This window comes from Miniopterus natalensis, chromosome 2 (assembly GCF_054644295.1).
Source record: "Miniopterus natalensis isolate mMinNat1 chromosome 2, mMinNat1.hap1, whole genome shotgun sequence".
NCBI lineage: Eukaryota > Metazoa > Chordata > Mammalia > Chiroptera > Miniopteridae > Miniopterus > Miniopterus natalensis.
In genome coordinates, this window is record NC_142082.1 from 121,708,328 (window position 1) to 121,732,865 (window position 24,538).

Sequence of the window (24,538 nt, forward strand, 5' to 3'; positions counted from 1 at the left end):
ATGCCTCCAAAAGTCAGTAACTCTCTCCTTCATCTAGCCATTCAGTGTGCTTCACCCTACCTCGATCTCTCCCACGAACAATCCATTTGACACATTAAAGACATAGTGACTTTCTCATCACGCTTCATACACACATGGTCGTGCGCACGTTTGTGTGCACACGCACACAAAGACACATACACACAGACCTCAGTTGCCTGACATTCAAGGATTTCTGCTACAATCATGCTCTAATAAATCTTCATTTTCTAAGAATACTGACCTACTCACCAACCACTCTACCTATCTTGCGTTCACCCTGTTTACATGGTTCCTCCAGCCTTGCATTTCTTTGCCTATCCCCTCCAGTTCCGTATGCCCAAATCCCACTTATCTTTCAGGACCCAGCGCAAGTGCCACTTGCCTTGATTCCAACAGCTAAAATAATTTTTCACTTTTTTGAAGTCTCAGTGTACCAATTCTGGTTCGCTGCTGGGGAGCTTTAAACTTTTGTAGTTATCTTTGAGTTAGCTTCTTGCCTACTACATTGTGGACAATGGAAAGAATATGATGTATAAGATGTGTGATGCTTCACTCTACCCTTGATAGCTTATGTATAATAGTTTATATGCTGAAAGAAGAAAAAGATATAAGTGAGTGAATGTCTTAAAGAGAAAGTATTATTTCATTCTGTAAATATTTAAAGCTATTTAGATTTCAGTTAAATCCTCTCATTTATAGAAAGGAAGAACCTATTCCACTGTACATTTTGGCAGTTTTTCTACCTTTCTGTAGCAGGTGAATCTACCCCAGGATGATGGTGTTGCATTCAACAATTTTTATTTGGTGCCTACTGTGGGTAGGCTCTGTTCTGGACAATTATGCTACTAAATAAAAAAGAAGAAACTCTGGATCTCAATGAGTTTACACTGCAGTCAGAAGTGGGTGAAATCGTGCCTGTTAATAAGTAAAGAAAAAACAGTAGATAGCGGTAAACTCTATGAGTAAAATAGAAGAGATAATGGGGTATAATTTTGGGAAGAGATGATGGGTGTTCCTTTGGACTTGATAGTTGGAGATAGCTTCTGTTGAGAGGTAGCATGTAAGCAGGGGTGTAGCGAGAAGAAGGAGCCTGTTGTGATGAGTAGAGAGTCCTTATAGACAAAAAGGACATCTGTGACAAAGCAGGACACATTAGTTTGCTGAGAAGCAGAACCGGGCAGGAGTTCAGTGTGCAGGGGGAGAGCAGAGTGGGTGTGCCTTGAGGGTTAGGGAGAGGGCCAGGTTTTGCAGCACTTTGTAGGTCTTGGTAAGGCATTTGAGTTTCATCTTTTAAGAGTAATAGATGTCCAGTAGATGGTCTCTTTGAAACAACATATACAATTAATACTTTTAGAAGTTTAGAGGCTCTGCTCTATGAAGGATGATATTAGAAAGACCCCAAAGTGGATGCTGGAAGAGTCATCAGAAACTAGGTAAGAATTGGTAGTGACAATTTTGGACCAGGAAAGGGGTGTGGAAAGGCAAAGAAATGATCATTGAAATTACGTTTTGAAGGAAGAGCCATAGAACTAGCTGAAAATATACAAGGGGAGGTAGTAATCAAAAGAAAACAAAATATAGATTCTTCCTGTACTTTTCTTCTGTCTCCTAGTCAAGTAATCCTGAATACTAACCTCTAGTCTCTGTAGCAGTGTTAGTTATTAGCATTTGCATAGCACTTCATCATTTGCTTATATTTTCCATCATGTTCAGAGAGTGAAATTGTAAAATGTCAAATTTGGATGACAGTTCTCCTTTCTACTTGTCAAATTCTGATTCATCCTGTAAGTCTCATCTTTTATCTTACCTCCTATGTGGCGCGTTTATTGAATCCAACCTAAGACTTAGGAAAACTCTACATTATTTCTATATGTTGCACGTGCTCTATAACAGCAATGATTTTAATTTTTTTATTATATTCTTTCATTATCCACAACAGACTGAGCTCCCAGAGGTTAGAGACTTAAAAAAAGTCTTCATAGCTCTTATGATTCAGTGTTTACAAAATGACTAATGTGTACATATATGAAAAGGTATTTGGTGGTTTCTCTTTACCTAAACCACGGCAAATGGTTATTTCACTAGTTCTTAAATGCCTCCAGTAATCACCTTAACATTTAAAAAGGCAGCCTATTCCATTCAGATAGGTCAAATTATTGAGAACTACTTACACCAAATTAAAACGTTCACCTTATATTTTAGTTGTATCTGCTAATTAAATGGATAAAGATATGTCAAATTCAAAACAATTTTTACCACATTATAGTGATAAATGAGTTATAGGACCTTAATATAGACTATCTTTGCATTGTCTAGGAAGTAGGACTACTAAGATAGTCATTAACTTCCGGAACCCAACATTAAATTTTTAGGACTCTGAAATTTCAATTTGTAAGAATATATTATGTAGCATATATTAGAGTCGCAGAAGGAATAATTAATAACCTAGCATGACCTAGAAGTTGGCTCAGAAAAGGGGAAAAAAATCACTATCAGCCATCAATCTTTCCATTATATTAAGGCTATTTATTTTTAAAAGTTTTTGTTTGTGGTGGGGCAAGGGCTGGGTAGAGGGGGGCAAAGGAGGGGATGGGGGACACCTGTAATACCCTCAACTATATATATATACATATATATATATATACACACACACACATCTTTATATATGTTTAAAAAATATATACTATTAAAAGTGATTATGAATTTCCCATTATGAGCTATGTTTGAAAATTTTACAAAACTATCATTGACATTCTCCCAGCCAGAATTTTCCCAGTAACAATACCTCTTATTTTTTTTTAATGCAGAAAGAACTGACAAGCAAAGGAGGGCAAACTGTAGACTTAGGCAGACTTGGGTTCAAAGGCAAACTGCTACTAGCCCTGTGACTTGGAGAGATAATCACTAATCTGACCTGAAATCTCTGCTTCTTCATTTCTGTAAAGTGGGAATAACATTCCTTTCTCATGGGTTTCTGATAAAATTTTAAATAAGAAACTGCACATAAAATGCACATCAATCTTACAGCAGAGACTTACATCAAGTAAGCACTCAACAAATGAGAATACCATTATAAAACAGTAAATTATTATTACTTATCAAATGATTAGCAATTTCAGAAAGCCTGTGAGGGGTTTTGCAGGAAAGATTTTTAATGGGGTTGGAGCAGCCAGAGTTGAAAGAATACCAGGGGTTACATGATTCAAACGACATATTTTATTTTTAAGAGAAAATAAATCATTATAATTATTTTCTTTACTTAAAACCCCATGTATTTGATAAATTTAATAAATTTTAAACCATGGAATCTTGATCCTCTCTTAGTTGTAACAGATGCTACTTTCTGTTCAGAAAATGTCTTCCCTGTTGCTGAACTGCTGACCTGCTAAAAGGGCTGACATGACTCCTCCCTGGGCTCTCTCCTCTCTGAAGGGACAGCGAACAAAAATAGAAACGCGGCAGTGACTGACAGATTTCTAATCGATTAAAACAAACCTTGGAGCAGTAGGCAAAACGTGCTATTTTTATAACCGTATTGTAGAACACATATTTTAAAATATGACATATGATGTAAATTTAATGCCTACACAGTGAAATAAATAGAATGCAAAAACAAATTTAAAAGTAAAGTATAAATATAATAGCTATGGGATATCCAGAAAAACATGTACACACACACTTTGAATACTTACAAAGGTAGTGTTTATTAAAACAGATTTCATTTTCAGAATTGAGCTATCAGCTGTAAAAGTGTGTATACGTTTTTTGGGGACACCCCGTATATAGGCCATTATTTTTTGCCTAGAAACTTATGCCTAACTGTGGGAAATTAATATAAATTCTATGTTGGGAAAACAATGCCTTATAAAGAACACATACTGAACATTTACAATGTACCAGGATATGCAGTGAACATTTTATATGCATTATCCCTGTTTTTCTCCCAGCCCTAGGAGGTAGATGCTATTGTTCCTATTTGACAGCTAAAGAAAAAGAGGCGAGTAATTGTCCAAAGTCATACAGCTGGTCAGTGGCCGAGCTGGGCACTAAGTCTGTGTCTGTCTGATTCCAGAGCCTGTTCCTTTATGCTATCCTCTCTCTTACCAGTGCAAACAAAAAGATCTGTAAACTCTGTAAAACCGAGAAGTGTTTTAAAAGTCTAATAATAAAAACAACAGCCCTAGTAGCAGCAGTAATAGATACAGGAGAAAGGCAGGGCACCTGGCTTCTAGTTTGCTTCTGGCAAATCCGTTTACTTTTGAAGGCGAGGGGAGGGAAGGACGAGAGAATACTGAAGGTTTTTTTTTTTCCTTGAAAAATTAAATTTTGGGTATCTATCTTCAGAAGGAAACAGTGTTTCCAAGTGACTATGTAAAACATGACTCGGGGAACCTTCCTTGTTACGCCGAGTGCGCAGCTGCAAACGTTTACCACCGCGGGGAAGAGGGCCGGCTCACCTGTAAATGAAGGGGGCCACCGTGGCGGTGTTGGGGTGGCTGTGCTGCTGCTGCGGCAGCTGGACCGCGCCGTTTCCCGGGGTCCCCGCACAGGAGCCGGGCGCGGGGGCCTGGCCGGCCTCCCTCCCCTCGGGGGGCGCGGGGCAGCTGGCTGTGCTGGCTCTCTCGGCGGCCACGGGCCTCGGGCAGGCCTGGGAAGGGCTCCCCTTGGTAGTCCTGAACTTGTCAGACTCCTTGCTGGCCGCGCCGCCCGGCGAGACGGTTTGTTTTGCAGTTGGCACCTTGGAGCCCGGCTTGGGGATCCCGCTGGAGGACGGGATCAGGCTTTCCTTCTTGGCGGCGGTGGTCTTGCTACCCTTTGGGATCAGGCTTGCGATTTTAGAAGTCTTTTTGGGGGCCGCCTCGGTCACCTGGTCCTTCTCATCCTTGACCGGTTTTTCAGTGCAAACTTTATTTTTGTCTCTGTTCTTCTCCTCTTTTTCCTTTGGCTGTAGCAAAGACTTTTTATTGCTGAGATTTTTGCTTCCAGCTTTCGGGGGGGCTAACTTAGGTGAGGCTTTGGGGCTGCTGTTGGTTGAGCCACCGCTATTCAGGCCACTGTTCAAACCTTCCATGTCGCCGGGTTCAGAAAAGGCGTCCTCGTCCTTCCCACCATCACTGGGTCCTGAACTGGGAGGCTGCGGGGGGCGTAAAGCAGTCCGGGCATTGACCAGCTTGAATTTTTCAAGCATGGATTTCTGTCCCGAGGGGGCTGTTTTGACCCCCTCGGAGGCGGGGGGCTTCAGCCGGTCTGCAGGTGGCGGGGGAGAGGTGGCCGGGCTGGACTGCTTCACAGTCAGCATGGTGGAGGTGGCGCTGTGCTTGACATTCATGGACTTGCTGCGCCAGGGCTTGGCACTCGGAGAGGGGATGGCGGAGGCAGGGGGCTGCCCCGCAGAGCTGGGGGGCTGCATGTTCCCGTTTACACCTGAAGAAGGCTGAGGCCCTTTGGAGGAATCTGGACATCAAGGACAGAGATAAAGGAGAGGCGGGTGAGATGTGATCGTTCGTATCATACCACCGAGTATTTCTAACTGCGGACACATAGAAGTATTTCTCCTGTGAACTGAGAACAGACATGTCTTGCAGCATCAGTAACTTTTGTGATGTGGTTGTTTTGCTTTATCTTACCTTCTAAAATTCATCTTACCCAAATGAACTTTGCTAGTCATAGATATCTAAAGATGAATAAAACACTATCCCTCCCCCTAGGCAATTCTGTATATTTTTTCCAATTCCCGATGTAGCTCAGGGCAGTAAGTTGATATTTCACCTAGCCATATAAAAATGTGATATAATGAATATTGATAAATTGCTTAAACCTAGAGGGAACCTAGCTTATTATTGTCTGATTAAATATGCAATGAGTCATGATTTAGCTTTTTGTTAATATTGTTTATTTTTATTTGTATAAAAAGCATTTAAATCTATGCTTATGTGGGTCAGATAATCTACTAAGACATATAAATATATATACATATATTGATAAAATCCTTATAATAACCCAACAAGGTATGTTAACATTATTGTTCTCATTTTTCAGATTAAAAAAACTGAGACACAGAAAAACTACATAAATTGTCAGAGGTCTCTCAGCCTGGATTTGAGCTGAGTTCAAAGCCTGTGCTCTTAACTAGCATACCTACAGCCTCCTGCAGTGAGCTGGACAAACTTTCAATTCTAATTAACAATTGAGCTGCATTTCAGGGGCCATAGGGAAATAAGGCCTTTGTTATACAGGTACTTGACAATGCACTAATTGCCACTCAGAAATCTCATTACATGACTTTTTATATGACTGTTCCAGCACTGATTAATGTTTGATTATAAGCCTTATTTTTAAGCATGAAAAACTAAATCAAAAAGAGATTTTAGCCCTGGCCGGTCTGGGCATTGTACTGAACAGAAAAAGGTTACCAGTTCCATTCCTGGTCAGGGCACGTGCCCGGGTTATGGGCGCAACCCCCAGTAGGGGGCGTGCAGAAGGCAGTCTGTGGATGTTTTGTTCTCACATCGATGTTTCTCTCTCCCTCTCCTTCTCCCTTTCTCTCTCTCTAAAATATCATTAAAAATATGTTTTAACAATATATTTTATGATCTGTTATAAATAAAGAAGAAGTGAACATGGAGTAAAAGACCTCAGTATAAATGCTAACATTGGGAACTGTACAATACTGACCAAGTCATTTGCTTTAAGTTTCATCTACCATAAATGCCTCCCTCTTCCATTGTCTTATTTTTTTTAAAGAGATGGAATGATAAATGATTAAATTGGATATTTATGTAAAAGATGCATCATTTGGTATTTTTGATATACTAGACATTGACAAATAGATGCAAAGCTGTTTTTGACGAAATGCCCAAAGGAAGTATTTTATAAAGAATATTCTCTTTATAATAATCAGAATTGGAACCCATTAAATTTCATTAAGTATTCACAAATATAAAAGTACAATGCTTTTACTTTTAAATGCTTTCCTCAAAGACATGAAAATGTATGATAAACAATATGTAATCAAGCCAATTAATACAATATGCTAGTCTCACCCATTTTTCAGAAGAAGAAATTGACATAGGAAAAAAGGAAATAAAAATAAAGGAAATAAAGAAGAGATAGGAAAATAGGTTAAAAATCATCAGATTTTTAAAAATAAGTGTGCCTAAAATAACAATAGGTTTGTGAAACTTTTATTAACAATAGTAATATAAACAAATGCATTTTATATTTTTTTCTTAAACAAATTGGTCTGCCAACACTGACTTCTAACACTTACTACCTTTCTATAATTCCACATGTCAACCGGCAAAAATTAATATAAGACTGTATCTATATTTCCCAGCCGGGTGGCTCAGTGGTTGAGCGTAGAGCTATGAACCAGGAGGTCACGGTTCGATTTTTGGTCAGGGTACATGCTTGGGTTGGAGGCCCTATCCCCAGTAGGGAGCATGCAGGAGGCAGCCGATGAATGACTCTCTCTCATCATTGATGTTTCTATCTCTCTCTCCCTCGCCCTTCCTCTCTCTGAAATCAATAAAAACATATTAAATAAAAGACTATGTATATACACTAGATTACAATGTAGTAGATCACTAAAGTCAAAATGTTTACATTAGGTATATTGAAATTTTAAAGCATAAGACGACGAATTTTTTTCAGTATTCATGTAAATTCAGCAATTGTGCCCACACTTCTAGGAATCCAAATTCATATTTAAACACTACCGTAGTCTAAAAAACTGTAGGATTACTAACTAACTTAAGACAAATAGAACAAGCTTCAAAAGATGCAATGTCTCAAATACGCTTGCTCTCCATGAATGAATTTCAGTCTTCTACCTCTGTTTTCAGTATATTTAACTCCAAATGTATTTCACATACAGATGTGTCCCTTTCAGAGAGTCCTAATGTTTCATCCTAACCCGAATCATTCTTGGTAGAAAGAGCACATCTACCACCTCTAGGTAGAAATGCCTGCCATACTTTTCTTCAGAATCATTCCTATTTATTGCTCAAGTCTCAAGTTTGACCTTACTTCATCTGGAAAAAAACAACAACAAAAGCAAAAACATTATCCCCACGCCCACCTCTGACCATCTTAACGATAATTCTGGATCAGGTGGCTACTCTGCATCCTCCCATAGTTTATTATTTCCTCCACTATCGCCGTTATAACTCCGCTGCACGGGCCTGTTTGCTCCGCTGCACTGTACATCCCGTGAGAGCAAAGGCCACGCCTGACTTACATATAGTTTTATACTGTGCGCACAGCTCCTGCTATATGACAGGCGCTGAACCAAATATTCGACTTACATTAACTCGATTCTCCCAACAACTGCACAAAGCTTTCATTAACACCCTCATTGTACATACAAGAAAGCTAAAGCACAAAGAGGTTAAACAACCTCGCCAGTTATACACTTTGTAAGGGATAAACTGAGAACTAAACTTACCTTGTATTCTAAGTTAATTCTATCAACTAGATTATACTATTTCTCAAATGTATACGGATAAGTTTAACGGCTCATTAATTATAGTATTATTCCTTGAATACAGAAACATAGAAAATAGCAATTGTCAAATTCATGCCTTTAATTGAATTATATCAAGTGAACTTTATTTCTCAATTGCCTAAATTCAATTGGAAACTAAGAATACCTTCAAACAAAATGAATTTTCTCAAGTTCATTGAGTTGTGTACATGTTAATGACCTCACTGTTTTGCTGAGTTTTGTCCAACATATATGGCTCTATTGTTCTACTATTTCTAGCAATATTGATCAATGCTTTTCGGTTCCTTCAATCTACAGAATTTTAATCTAAGCACACCATCTGTTAAAATTTACTGAGTGGCTAGTCTATGCAAGACAGCCCAAAACACCATGTAATCTAGTCAGAGAAAAGAAAACAGACCTTATAAAAGATGAGTGGTATATATTAAATATTAAATGAGTAGGATGTGGGAAAGAAAATGGTAGAGATCAGAGTTGCACAAGCAGTGTACCATATTTAATAAAATCAAGACAGATGAGCTAAGGGAGATATGTAAGCATTCAAAGCAGTAGGAACTTTTATAGAATTTTATAGAATATTTTTAGGGAACTATGTGGAAATTTGGGGGGGGGGCTCGGCTTTGATCCCACATCATGTGTCTCTGGAGCCCAAGCTCCATCGTTGTAGAATGTCTAACATTCTAAGGGGTTAACATAGTGGTTCTCAAAAACTGTACTGTGTTGCCCGGCCGGGCGTGGCTCAGCAGTTGAGCATCGACATAGGATCCAGGAGATCAGGGTTTGATTCCCGGTCAGGGCACATACCCGGGTTGTGGGCTCCATCAATGACTCTCTCATCATTGATGTTTCCATCTCCCTCTCCTTTTCCCTTCCTCTCTCTGAAATCAATAAAGATTAAAAACAAAAACAAACCAAAAAAAAACTGTACTGTGCATGAGTCACCTGAGGTCTCACTAAACACCATCACATGTGACGCCACAGGTCTGCAGTGACCCTGACATGCTACATTGCTCACAAGCTTCCAAATGACATCAGTGCTCCTGGTCACAGGCCATGTTCTGAGCAGCAGACGTTTAAGACTCAGAAATCCTGGAAACTGCTGGTATTAGCAGCTTTAAAGGCTTGTTTCTTCTGAAAGCACCCAAACTGGCTTCATTTGTTACATGTCCCATAGCTGTGAGACATCAATATTCTTCCCTCTCTGAACACTGGAAACCTTCGCCAGTCCCGCATCCGCCTGGCGAAGGATCACGGAAAACAAAAGCAGCCTATTACGCTTCCCTAATGTCCTGTATTTCATTATTTTAGCCACATATTTAACATGCATCTTCCATTTTTATGCAACTGGGGTAAGAAGTCAGGGGATTCCCACCCTCGCACGCCTGGGAGCTTTGGTGGCGACGGAGCGAAGGGTAGAAACCCAGTCAGGGTGCTCTCCAAACGCGCTGCCCTCAGCCAGAGGCACCGCCGTCGGAGCTCGAGCGCAGAAGAGGAATTTCAGTATCGCTGCACCAAAAAACGGGACAGGAGGGACTGCAAATTACAGCATCCACGGTCACAGTCACAGCGACAGCTGAAAATTGTTCTCAGACGAGCACACACGTATAAGCCACTTCTCTAAGCTCAACTTAAATCTGTCCCCAGCCTGTCTCTAGGCAGCAGCAAGGAGCTGCTTCAAGTTTCATGAAGAGGGCAAATCATAAGCCGCTGTGCATCAGCAGGCGCTGGGGTAACGGGGGTCCCTCTGGACCCCTCGCAGTGAAGGTTAAACAACAGCCCCAGCTGAAAGGACAGCGTCTGTCGCCCTACAGAGTGGGTGTCGCCGCAAATTCTAGTTTCTGTGCCATTTATATATTCAATATTAAGTCGCTGGTCAAACTGACACATTTCTGAGTGTTGATAACTCAGCTTTTGACTGTGGATGAGTTGTTATCTGACTATGGGGGAAAGAACAGACACCCACCGTACTTATTTAAAGGCATTCCTGCAGTCGGTTTTCATCCTGCAGCTGCGGGGCCTATTTGTGCCTACAGCACTGTTTTTTGCCTCTGGCCTCCAAGGGAAAAATTTCTTCCATTCTCTCCCTCTCCTTTCCTCCCCCTTCTTCCATTTCCATATCTGCCATCACCAACTCCACAACAACCAAATAATGTAACTTATCAACTGCCTACTTTTCCTAAGAACTTTCATACTTGGTATCAGATTTAAAGGTCTTCAAACATGGTTTCTCATTTAAAGCCATAATAATCTGCATTGTACTTATGATTTCTTGTTATAAATAAGACAACTGAAGTTTAGGAAGAGAAACCAACTTGTTTCAATCCACAGAGATAGCAAAACTTAGAAGAGACAAAATGAAAATTGGAACTCAGATTCATCGGGCTCCAGAGTTTGGAGGCTTTGACTCTCTCTTCCTTTCATATGTTAGTCCCATGCCCCAAAATTCTGCTGGGACAGTTCTCCAGAAAGTCACGTGTTTGTCACAACAGTGCAGTGAACTGGGTAACTCCTGGCAGTGTGGTTTTCTTCTTTCCCAGTGAGCAGCGTATTAATGAGGAGAACGTCATAAAGAGACTCTCTACTCAGTAAAATATACATGGGTGGGCAGAAGTGGGTTACAGTTGTAATACAAATGAATAATACAATAATTAATAAATAATAATAAAAGACTAAACTCTGATTCATGTACTCACAGCAGTAAACCTACTTTTGCCCACCCCTCTATACTATCTCCTTGGGCATCCTGCTTGCACCATCCTTCTGAGCTGATGTAAGAATAGATTTTAATTCATGCTTAGAAAACATCTAAATTCACAGAGTTCATTTTTAATGATCTCACCTTGCAAAAACGTAACATTGATGACCTGGGGAAAATGCCAATCTAGTTTTAAAATTGATACATAGAGGTAGATGCGGCAACCGCAACAGGCATGTGGGGATTAGCTAAGGAGATTTCCCTGTGGAACTTTAGCAGGGGTTAGAGACTAAAGTCAGGTGCCAACAGTGTTATTAGCCTCAGAGAGGATACAGGGAACATCCTCAACTATTTAGCTCCTCTTCCTCATGGAACAGTGTATTACTTAAATGGAAGCAAACCAGTTCTCAACCCAAAAGGTAACAAAAAGTAACAACTACATGAATGACCACAGCAAGATGCTTTTGAAAGTATTCACTGTGTAGCAGGTGTCGTACTCAGTGTTATGTATGTACCCTGCTAAATTTAGGACAATTTAAGCATCACAGACCACTGTGAAAGGGAAAAAATGATTAATCAATGTGGCCACAGCAATAAGTTCAGCAAATAATAAATTTAGACCCTCATTTCACAATACAAAACAAAATCCCTTTGAACATTTAAAAAGTAAAAAAAGAAAAGTAGCATTCAGAACTTACGCACCCCTATGTTCATAGCAGCATAATTTACAGTAGCTAAGATCTGGAAACAACCCAAGTGCCCATCAGTAGATGAGTGGGTAAAAATGCTGTGGCACATATTTACAATGGAACATTACTGAGCCATAAAAAAGAATGAAATCTTACCATTTACAACAGCGTGGATGAACCTAGAGGGTATTATCCTAAGTGAAATAAGTTGTCAGTCAGAGAAAGACAAATATATGATTTCACTTATATGTGGAGTCTAAAGAATGAAATAAATAAACAAACAAAACCGAAACAGATTCACAGATACAGAGAAAAGACTGATGGTTGAGGAAATGGGTGAAAACTGTGAAGGGATTAAAAAGTACAAATTGGTAGTTACAAAATAGTCATGGGAATGTAAAGTCCAGTATTGGAAATAGTCACTACATTGTAATAATTACGTATAGTGCCAGGTAGGTACTGGAAACATCCAGGGGGAACACTTTGTAAAGTATATGATTGTCTAACCATTATGCTGTACACCTGAAACTAATGCAAAATAATACTGAATGTAAACTATAATTTAAAATAAAATTTAGCCCTGGCTAGTGTGGCTCAGCATCATCCTGTGCACCAAAAGCTTGTCAGTTTGGTTCCGTCAGGGCACACGCCTAGGTTGTAGGCTCTATCCCCAGTAGGGGATGTAAATTGTTCACATCCGTGTTTCTCTTTTTCTCTCCCTCTCTCTTCCTTTCTAGTTAAAAATCGATTAAAAAAATAAAATAAATTTTAAATTTAAATAAACAGTAAGTACTTCCTCAATTAGTTAATCTCAGGGGGAGAAATGTCAAAGGATTCCCCCTGCAAAAGAAAAACAGAGAAAACATTTCAGAATTAGATATCTATATTTTAGCAGTCAAAATTCCATGAGTAATGCAACATTCATATTAAACCTTATAGTTTTAAAAAATTCAATTAAAAATGTTGCTATGTTGAGTGTCAATGAAAGTAAACACTTCCACACCAGAAGGTACCTCATCAGGATCCAGGAGAAGAGAGGCTGTCTCCTCTTGAGGAGGCACAGGTGCAGTGCACACGTCACATGGGGGGACAATGCAAAGGGGGAGCATGCCCTCTGGCGCTGGGGCGTGTCTCCTAGCAGCACGGAAAACAGCTCTCTGCTAACAAACTGTCAAGTAATAGTGTTCACAGATCCTAATTCAGAAACCGAATTCCAGAGAAAGCTAGGAATATTAACATTCCTAATAATTCTAAGCTTTTTCATACTTATCCAGATTCTGTCAAACAAGAATGATTTCTTACGATAATTGGCTTTATGGATATAAAATGTGTGTCCAAATGAACCAGGGCGTCATTTTCACAGGGTCCCTGATTTCCAGTGAACAGGTATTTGGTTTTTCTTTCAAGCATATATCTGTCTAGAGTAATCTTGTCAGGTGCATGGGCCAAGTGATAAATGCTGGTGTCAGAACATATTATTCATTGTTCGTTTCTGAATGGCAGGTCACCAAGAGAAGACACTTGGACTCTCAAAAGAAACGGGTTTCTGGAAACAATGCTATCTTCATTTCGCCATTTGTTCTGAGAAATGTGTCCCCGCATTCCATTTCAACAGAATGGCAGGATGACATCGCCTTCCATCACAACTTTTCTATTGCAGCCTTCTCTGCAGGCGAAAATCGATGGCCATGCTCACTGATATTTTAATTCATTTGGTGAAATGAGCATTATTAAAATAATGTCAGATGTATCTTTTGAAGTACAATCTGTGTTTCTCTATGATTTCCTTTCATTAGATGGCAAATTAGATCGCAAATAAGCTATTTTACAATCCCATACATGTGAAAAGCTACTGTGCTTTCAATGGCATTTTTAAAATAGGGAAATGAAATTGTTTAATTGTGAATAAGCCTTTGCTATCTATTACAAATTCTAGGGGTTCTTCAACTGACTCATATAACTCATCAACTAAGACTTGTTAAAGAAGGGAGAAAATGTGTTTCTATTTACAAGCATTCAGGGAGCATATTAGAGAATCTGGTTAACCCTTCCAGTAAAATATCTTAATTTATTAATTTTAAATGTTACGATTTCTAATAACTAAAAGGAATAGCAATTAGATTAGAATACTCAAGTTAGTACTTTCTGAATTCTGTCATTTTAATACTGTAACCTTTGAAAATTCTTGTTTAATTTTCATCTTACTTAGTTATGCCCTGGATGTGTAAGCAAACTAGTTTTGACAGAGATCAACTTGTCAGCAGATGGGATCTTGTATTGTTATGTTATACCAAATCTCCACGTCAAAAGTTAAATAGCCCTAGCCGGGTTGCTCAGTGGTTAGAGCACGGGCCCAGTTTGATTCCTGTCAAGGGCACGTGCCTCAGTTGCAGGCTCCATCCCACCCCTGCCAGGGCGCATGCAGGAGGTAACCAGTCAGTGTGTCTCTCTCACATTGATGTTTTTCTCTCTCTCTTTCTCCCTTCCACTCTCTCTGAAAAGCAATGGAAAAAATATCCTCAGGTGAGGATTTAAAAAAAATGTTAAATAAAATATTCATACCTGAAAAAAGATATACCACTGGAATAGTCTAAAGAACAAATTATGAATTGTTTCATATGAAATGTTTATTATTGTTTTGTTTGCTCTCATAATTTAAGATAATGTTTCTGAAATATAAAATATCATGACACAAATATTCATTTATAAACATTGATATTGGATATATTGACAGAAATTTGCAACTTCATATTAATAGAAAATGCCATGCAGCATGTAAAACAAATTCCAGATGGCTATACTATATCATATGATACAATTTACACTTATTATTATCGGCAGCTTTCAGGCACTTAATGCCTACACACTTGAGGTATTATAAATATTTGTGAATGTGAGATCATACACATTAAATATTTTGTAATTTTTAGTTAATTAGAATTAAAAATAATGGCTAACTCACCATGAAAACTATTGTCTTTTGCTCTAGATCTGGACCTAAGTCTATCTGCTTTTCATGATCAAGACCCTCACAATGTATGTCATCTGTCTCCACCTTGTGGTTACTGTAAATATTGCTGTTTTCTAATTTTGTACTGCTTCCTAAATATACATAAGAGAGTCTGAACAACTATGAAAAAATATCACTGCCTGCCTACCTTTGGATTTTTACTTTAAAACACCAGAAATGTTTTTAAAATTTATTTCACATGACAAGAAAATTCAGATACATTGTGATATCAAAGTGTTAAGTCACCTAAAGCATTTCTGGGTCTCCTTGTCAATGTTATTAGTAATTGGTTGGGAAAATATTATATAACTGCACTATCACATAGCTAAATTGGATGCATGATTGAGCAGCCTGTTCAGGACAACTCCTTGTCTAAATAGGTTTAGTTTTCCTGAGAATTTCACAGCACATACACTTTCGAGGAAAGTCACAAAACGGGGGAAATGTTTTTTCTGGTAAGAAATTGTTTTCCCACTTTTCCCCAGGAAAAGTATAAGTCTTCAGTAATATATCTCAGGTTCTTCAATCAATGGTTTTATTCTATATTTTAAAGACAAACACCTAACTTCCAAATACCTACTATATTCTTTTTCCATTCAACTAAAAAACTGGGGATATTTCAGGGATCAAGACACATTGGTCTGCTTTCAGGGATTTATGGTCTGTCCAGTTTTGTGTTAGTAGACGGGAAATTCTTGCAAAAGTACCTAATTCATAGATTACCCCTGTCAACTCATGTCTGAGTAAGAGAGAGTTGTCCAATCAGATCATCTATAGGAAATAATTTGAAACGTAATCTGAGCAAAAAAGTTCCTACGTGGTTCAATTAGTTAAACCAAATTTGCCAGCTGTTCTATTGACTAAGCATATTTGTCATTTTTGAATTTCATGTCTTGTTGCATGTATCATGAAGAGAAGTTAAAATTCTATTGGTTTGAAAATGCTACCTCAAAATCCAGCAGAATGCCCTAGTCCTTCCCACAGTCACACTACTCACAATAGTATAGGATCTTGATTTTCTCATGGTTTAGGTGTAAACTACATACTCTCTTGCTTGTACACACGATCCACAGTGAGATGCATCAAGTCAGCTCCTCTTTAAATGCGCATTTTGTACATTACAGAGACCTGTACACCGTTAGGTTAATACATAATCTGGCTTCAGCACAGACCTCCACTACGTGTCCTTTCTTCCTGATAACTGTGAGTTTTGATATTTCTATTTTGCATTCTTTCAAGAAAATAAACATGAATAATTTGTCCCTTTAGGAAAACTACAGTTATAATATTTCTGTGTCCTGCTGCTTTCAAAGATTAAACACCCATCATAATTATGTCTCAGAATTTGATGCCCCAACCTTAACTGCCCCAAACGCCATGGTACTTATTTATGTTAACTAAAGCTAAGGATCCCAATAAATTTAATATGGATTTATGATGTCAGGATAAATGTTCATAAAACATGAGAAGACAAAAGAAAATGCTAATTATATGCATCCGGGAGAAACTATTTTGAGAAACAGATTTTATACTGTATATAATTAACCACTTTCACATAAATGAGTCTGTTTCCTTAAAATGTTCTTCAGATAAGAAACGCCCCGAAGAAAGCTGGAATTCAGGAGGGGCAGTTCGAAAACACAGGAGACTTCACTGGTAACATTTGCAATCCAAAAGCTTTAACACTGCTTAAATATTCGATTTAGCATGTAATTTACAACACAGGTAGGTTAGACTGAGGCCATCACGCTGTGACAGGCTACCGCTTACCTTTTTCATTGCCATTTGCATAAGTTGGAGGCTTGTTTTTGTCAATGCTGTTAAAGCTCTGACTTCTCCTATTTAAATTAGAGGCTCCCTGGGCCTTGCTGCTGCTGCTGCCTGCAGCGGGCACCCTAGAGGGACCTGGAAGCCTGAAATAGTATAAGAAAAATTACATCATTATTGTGCCTTATGAAAAGCTGTAGAGCAGAAGGTTCTGAGCAGGGAAGAGTTCATGGGAAAATCATAACCTACGATGTTCTAACATCTACGTAGAGGAAAATGTTGCTTTAAGTGACAAATAACTAGCTAAACACAAGGTTTGAGAATCTTCAGAAAAATCCTGTTTCATTTTCCAGTAACTATGGCTCCAAAGTATATTAACAATATAGAGCAATTAGAAATAAAGTCACCTTTAACAGAAAAAAATCATACCACACCCTGATGAATAAGAAATTGACTAAATATACTGTAACAATTACATAAAAAGCAAGAGAAATAATGACACTTAGCTTTATTATGTTCTCAGGGCATTAATCAGTACCTGCATTTGTTAAGCTATATGGGCATTTGTTTTAATCTTCGGTAGCTGTGTCCTAAATCAACTTGCATGGCAATAACAAGAAGAATGAAGTTACCGAACCAACTGCAAACAGTAAAAATTTATTAAATATCTGAGCTAGTTAGCTCCTCTACAACTTGGAGTGCAGAGCAAGGTCACGAGCTAATTTATTTTTGACCGATCTGACTCTCATAAAAACTTTCATTCTCTTGCCCAAAGTAAGCATCTAGACTTCATCTCTCAAATGTGGCCAACTGATCACAGAGGCAATATCACAAGAAAGATTGCAGCTCTCAGAAGAAGAAAATTTCTGTTAGCAGAAAGACAATTTAAAATGCATCTACAGTGACAGTGGCTTTAGCTGTTCTTCATGTATGAAGGACAGGACCTTAGGAAATATATGCAGACTGTCTTGAAATTAGGGGAAGTTGGACAAGAAGTTATAATCTACAGTTATTTTATTTGAACCATAAATATCAGTTTGGATCATTTATTTGACTGTTTGAACAGTTTCCATATTAAAATTTCAAGTATCAATTTTTTCCCATGAATTATGCCTAAAATGTGCAATTACTGTACTTTATTTTATATTAACATATATTGTATATATAATAAACTCAATCCACGCAAATTAAAAACTAGAAATGAGGAACTAATTGTGGCATTCTGAGACATATTTAAATGCATGAAAGTAAAGGTTGCCAGCGATTTTGCTTGTATTTGCTGCCACCATGTGAGTGCCACTGTGTACTGCTGTGATCATTTCTATTTTGAAAGAAAAAAACAAAAATAACCCAGAACTTATAACACATCATTGAATTTTTTTACTGTTCTTATTTACAAAGTGTCTAAAATAAAAGACACTTTGTTTTATATCTGTTACATTGGTGTCTAATATAGCACAATTTCACAATTGGTTGTGACAATATTCACATTTTAAGTCACATTGCACAAATTATTTCAATTTATGATATTACTTAATATATTATTTCCATAGATTATTAGGAAATTGAATGCTTAAATAACATAAATACTTTTTTATAGTAATAGGTATTGCAAAATGGAATGAATATCGGGAAAACACAAATAGCAGCTTAAAAACAAAAGTGCTGATTTCTTGGAATAGTTAATAGTTTCAAAATGTTGACTGTATTTTAGAGTTTAGATACATGTGGCTGATAAAGATCTCATCAGCTATTTTGCTAATGAGAGTTTGTGTCATACACAAGAGTAGAATTTTTTCCAAATGATTCCAGCAATTAAACTTTTGTTCAAATTGATCAACAGACGTTGTAAGTAAAGCACACTAACCACAGACACAGGGATTTTGAGAGCCCATGACTGCCCGGTGCAGAAAGGACTCAACTAATTAATTTGGCCAAACATCCCAATCATAATAAATCTGAAAAGTGTTCCTGTAGACACAATCATAGATTTAGAAAGTTCTTTCCAAACTCACATGTATAAACTAACTTTGTGAAAAACTGTCCTGCTTGCAATAAAAGTTGATCTGTTTCTAGAAAGCAATTAGAAGGCATTTTAATCTTTACTGTGACCCATGAAGCCAAGTGATCTTTAGTTCTCAGGAAAACAAATTAAAAAATCCATTTGCTCTTCTCATTACCCTCATTTGCCAGGCAGCCAGAGCTCCAGATCATTTGTCAAAGTAATAAAAAGAGAAATGAGAATAAAGTTAAAAAAAAAAAGGAAATAGAGATGTTCTATTAAATCAAAGTCCTTAAAATATATTTTATGAGCATCAATCTTAGAAGTGGTAATAAAAATACTTGTGCACATGGCAGGTCACTGTTCTTTGCACACTGTAATGTATAACATATCTTCTAATTTTAATTAAATACCCTTTTAATTTGTCTCTCCAAAATAATTTTAATTACTATGGAAATGAACATAACTTAGAAAATCAAGGCCAGGGGTAAAGCACATACCTCAAGTCAAGGCATCATAAGCAGTCACTGTACTATGACTCATCACAGCACTGACTAGCAAACCACCCGGAGCTACTTCCCCAGTGAGTGAGAGGCACAGTCACATAATAATCAGGGGTGCGAGACACATTGCTGTGGCTTCACTCAGCTGTTCCATGCCACCATCAAGCCTTCAGCAACTTCACAGTGAAAAGAGAGCCACTTTCCACACATTTTTATATACCAGTATTTTCCAAACAGTACATAATGAAATGTCATTTATTATAACAGACTGTCTTTAGAATACATATATCATAATGAAGCAAACATTATATCTATTATAGATAAAAGAACAGTCCAGGCTGACCTGGTGCCACAAAAATCTGCTACTGTTTCTTAGTTCTGCTTCAAAATGTGCAATGATTACAGCATGCCTATGTTAGAAAGCAATCATAACCTTCGTGCATAACTTCCAGATTCCGTGACCTGAAATGGGTCCTTCCAAGCGGTTTTTTCCTTGACCCTCTCTAAGCCTGGAGCCTAGGCTTCAGCCCAGCTGGAGCACTATGTGCAACAAAACTAGATTATACGAAGTCAAGCCCCACTTCAATGATCTAACACACACACTCATCCCCGAGACTGCATAAGAATATTCTCTTGGAATATCAGTCCTCTAAACTTTTTATACAGAAGTATGTAATTTTCAAAAACAATTAGAATGATAGGACAAAGTATCACGGGGCATTTACTTTATTATCACTAATAAGCAATACATTAGAGATATTAACTGACCTAGTAGGCTTTTTTTGACTGGTTGCAATTCCACTGTGATTAGACTGAGTTGCATATCTGGCTGCCAGACTGTATGAGGAGAAACAGAGAAATTGAATTAAAGAGATTCTTTGAACATGAAAAGAAGGCACAAACTTACAAGAAAACTATGAGTTAATGAAATGCAATTGGAACATGTATACACATGTACAAAGAATAAATTAATTAGAAAATTATGATAATGCAACATATATACCATGACATTTGATTATGAACACACTATGAAATAATGCAGTCCGCCCCTGTAAAAAAGTGTGTCATCGCTGACTTTAAAATTAAGCCTGTGTGATATTATTCATATTATTTTAAGTTGTATTATTTCACCTTATACAATATTTAATCTTTGTAAATGACTATGGAAACTTTAGGAAAGCTAAAGTTTGACTTATACAATAGAAAGATCTCTTCCTCAAAAAGTTAACATGAAAATAAGAGTATGAAATGAGTCATTATTTTCTTTAATAGACTCTTCTAATTTGCTGTTTTAACCTAAATGTGATTTTCAAAACCACCTGGTTAAACTATCTGGTTTCTAATAATTTACTGTTGCTCTTTCATCCTAGATAGAGCATTTTAAAGAAATAAACTATACAAATGTTTTTTTCTGAAGAAAGAGTTATGCACAACTTGAGATTAAAGTTAAGTTAAATTCTTCAAAAACAAACTGAACAACTACTCATGACAACTTCTGGGCATTCTCAAATTATAATTCTTAATAATTTTAACATAAAAATCTCTGATAAAAACCACACAAGAACACATTATTTAACCCAAGTCTTAAAGAGCAGTAACTACTTTATAAACAAAATGAAAATGTGTACTTTAAGTTAAATTGACTTCCGAATTACCCACGGGGTCTGAAATTGGTGTTCTGAAGGATATGGGAAGACCCTGTTGACCTGAAACATGTCAACGCGCCCTGGCATGGTTATGGGGTGACTGATGCCTGTGTGAAGCATCACCTCTCAGGTGAACTGGGATGACTCTACATGAACACAGTTGCATGCAGTTTCCAAGGCCTCCAAGGAAACAGGAACAACACGGGGCATTGGAGCCAGGGTAGAAGGGTCGCTTGGAGCCCTGCTGCAGTGGATCCAGCTGCCTTGCTGCCAAGCAGAGGGTATCCTACTCAAAGGGTGGATTTCTTAAGGTGATGACGTATTTCCCAAGTTAAGTCTTACTCCACCGAGCAAGTCTGTGGCAGGAACATGCAAGTCCTTAAAACTGCCTGGTTAGACAGGACTAAATCCTCATGTCTAGGAAGATTTTTAGGTTCACAGAGCACTTGTTTTTCACATTTGATTTGAGATATGTTATTATTTGTATATAGTATTGCTTTCTGTATTCTAAGCACACTGGACACTGAGTCAACTGGCCATAACTGGCCAAACTACCTAAGTAACAATAAAAACAGAGGATAATTTAAAATAAAAATCAAGTGTCTCAATGAAATGAGAAAATTAATTTTAAATTTAAATTTTTAAAGAAAAGCACCTAAAGTAAAGAAAATCTTTTGTGAACTCAGTTTACTGTGTCAATCCAAGAGTAAGAGAACTACCTAAAGGTTCGCCACTGTGGCTTATCCTGTAACTCTCCAAAGTGAACACAAATATGAGCAGGAGTGACGGCAATAAAACAGTGGACTTTCCTTCATGGAATTGAAGCTACCTCACTGGGGTTTCCTCCATGGCTTTAAGAAATATCATCATTTCTAGTAGAAAAGTGAAAAGCCAACAACAAAATTTAGAGAGGTCAACGGCCTTGGACAAAATCGATTTGGATTTATGGCCCATGTGTGTTTTCCAATGTATTACAAGAGGATACTCGCTGCCTATATTTTTATACCAAGCCCTCATACTTTAATCTCTTGAAACTTGGCTTTTGCCCCGCTCCCCTTGTATGTGAAAACCGTTACTTGAAGGACACAGAGTTGTATTCGATTCTCACTGTAACATCTTTGTGTCTGGCCTCCTTCCCCCTGCCCTTTTCGAGCTCTCTCGTTCCCGGGTGTCATACCAAGAAGCTCACGGGATTTGCCCCCCGTCATTCTTGCCCATTTTCTCGTTTCCTCAAAGGCCCTCTTCCTTAATCCAGCTCTCAAAGAAATGACTTTCTTATGCCCTCTTTCCTCAAACACTTACAAGTATTCTTTCACTTAGTAATTTGTTTCTTACCCAAGATTTCAAGTAAAATGTACTAGAAACTTAGAATTAATGTCTGCAACATACTCCCAGCCATGAATATCAACTGAGTAAAAGACATCCATTTCCATGACCCTCAAAATCACCATATGAAACTCGCCACTTTCCTTCTTGTATTACTCAAGTTCTAATCAGAGCCTTCCTTTAGTTTCTTGATTTCTCTTTGCAGCATCACCATTTTCTCTGAAACCTCAGTAGTTGATTCTCCCCCTTTTCCTTTTAATCACTGCGGATGTTCCATTAATACCGTGTCATTTGCATCTAGGTTCTTGTGCAGTTTGCATTTTTTCCACAGTAACTCAAGCTCCCAACACTTCCCACACCTCCTCTAGCTCCCTTTATTTTTCTTATTTTTTAAATTAATGGATATTTATTTATTTATTTATTTATCCTTTATATTGAATTTTTGGGGGTGACACTGATTAACAAAATTATATAGGTTTCAGGTGCTCAGTTCCACAACACATCATCCGTACACTGTGTTGTGCGTTCACCACCCCAACCTACACAGCAAAAAAGCATTTTTTTTTCCCTCCAGAGTGCTTGATACCATTTCCCAAGTTTCGGATTTAAGAACAGACTAGTAAAAAGCAGGTGAGTAGGTATTGCTAACACAATTTATTAGTAAAACAGACACAAGGAACATGTAGACACAGCTCTGAGGCAAGTGGGGTAGAAAAATAAAGTCAGAACACCAGTAAACTGTGGATTTTCAGACATCTGGACTGAAGATTGCATATTTTTTTCCTGAAATGCTGTCAAATGAGACTCCAAGCTAATGAGTGGCAAAAATATCAGGAACAAAAGCACAAAAGAAATAAATATTTCGAGACTCACTGTGGGTTCTACTAAAGGGAGTATCAGTCATCTACCTGATAAAGTGGAATATCAAAGGAATGCTTTTTATTTCCCCTAACATGTAAGGTAAAAGGGAACTAGAGACACCCAATTTAAAAAAAAAAAAAAAAAAGGATGGAACTCATCTGGTGTCCAATACACAGAAAGATTCAAACTGCCAGAACTTTCTAATCCAGCATCAGTTAAATTACCATATGGGACTGTAATATCCATTTACTGCAAGGAAAGACAGCTTCTCAGAGTAAACATCCTGAATTGTGATCACTTCACTAACCACCAGAGTCTTGCTACTCAAAGTGCTGTCCATAGACCAACAAAAATAGGCCCCACCTGGGGCCTGTTAGAAATACTGAATCTCAGGTCTCATCTGGACCTACTGAATCGGAATCTGCATGTTCACAGGACCCCCCAGGCGGTTCCAAGGCATAATCAAATTGAAGAAGCTGTGCTGTACAGAAGATCACAAACCACAAACGTGCAACCTTGAAGAAAAAATAAACAACTTGTAGTTTCCTAAGTCAAACAGCATAATCAGCATAACCTAAATATCTCAGGCCATGCCTCATCTTCTATCCAGATGCTGCTTTCGATGCTGTTGACTCCTTTCTTCTTCTAGAAACCCTAACCTCACCTTAGTGCAACAGCTATCTTTCTAGCTGCTCCTCTCCTATTTCCCAAATACAGGTCCACTCACTATCCCCTCCACTAAATTTTGTACTATGACCATGAATATTTTCAAAATTATAATCCTAGGCATCAGCTAATTTATCTCTCCACTCTTTTCATAGCAACTCTATATTTTATACTCAGATCTAAATCCTAAACTCAGAGCCTCTTTTCTAAATATCTTACTGATATTTCTTAGATATTCCACTTCGACCTATCACCTACATTTCTGCCAAATATTCCAAAAATGTTCAAAACTTAACTCACTTTCCTTCTTTCAAAACATCTTCTCTCTTTGATTTTGCTATTTAAATTTAGTGTCACCATTTTCTCCATTGAACAATATGGAGTTGTCCTGATAAGTACCCACTTTTTTTTGTTTGTTTTTTACCTCCTTGTCATTTCTATCATGGACTCTAATAATATCTCTTCACTAGTCTCTTTGTTGTCAGTCCATTTTTATTTCCAGGCAAATCAGATCATTCTTCTCACAGCCAAGAGAATTAACTTCCCCAAGACAGAACGGATGTCAATGGCTTCCTTTGAAGTTGCTGTTGACTCCCCATTGTCTGCAGGATAAACTCCAAGCTCTGTGATTGGGTTTACAGACCCTGGGGCATGTCTCCACATCCTCTCTTACAGCTTCATCTCCTCTGCACATCCACCCCCTGCTATCTGCTGTCACACCCTTCTTCCCTTGGCCGTGGCGTCTTTCCCATGGGTCCGCGGGTTTTCTCATGAGTTTTCCTTCAGCTGAAACACTACTCCTCTTCCCCATATTATGAAATCTTACTTCTACTTCAAAATCTTGCC

At 38.0% G+C, this 24,538-nt stretch overlaps 1 protein-coding gene across 3 annotated transcripts in view; it reads right to left on the minus strand.

The window, feature by feature from the left end:
- The window catches only part of NAV3 (neuron navigator 3), a 314,747-nt gene that overhangs the window by 171,149 nt on the left and 119,060 nt on the right, over window positions 1–24,538 (minus strand). For all 3 annotated transcript variants that reach the window (XM_087814524.1, XM_016199414.2, XM_016199413.2), the window contains exons 6-8: window positions 19,962–20,030; window positions 16,692–16,834; window positions 4,479–5,475 (exon numbers count right to left, since the gene is read on the minus strand). In XM_087814524.1, coding sequence (XP_087670650.1) covers window positions 4,479–5,475; window positions 16,692–16,834; window positions 19,962–20,030 — 1,209 coding nt within the window. The remainder of the gene's footprint in view (window positions 1–4,478; window positions 5,476–16,691; window positions 16,835–19,961; window positions 20,031–24,538) is intronic.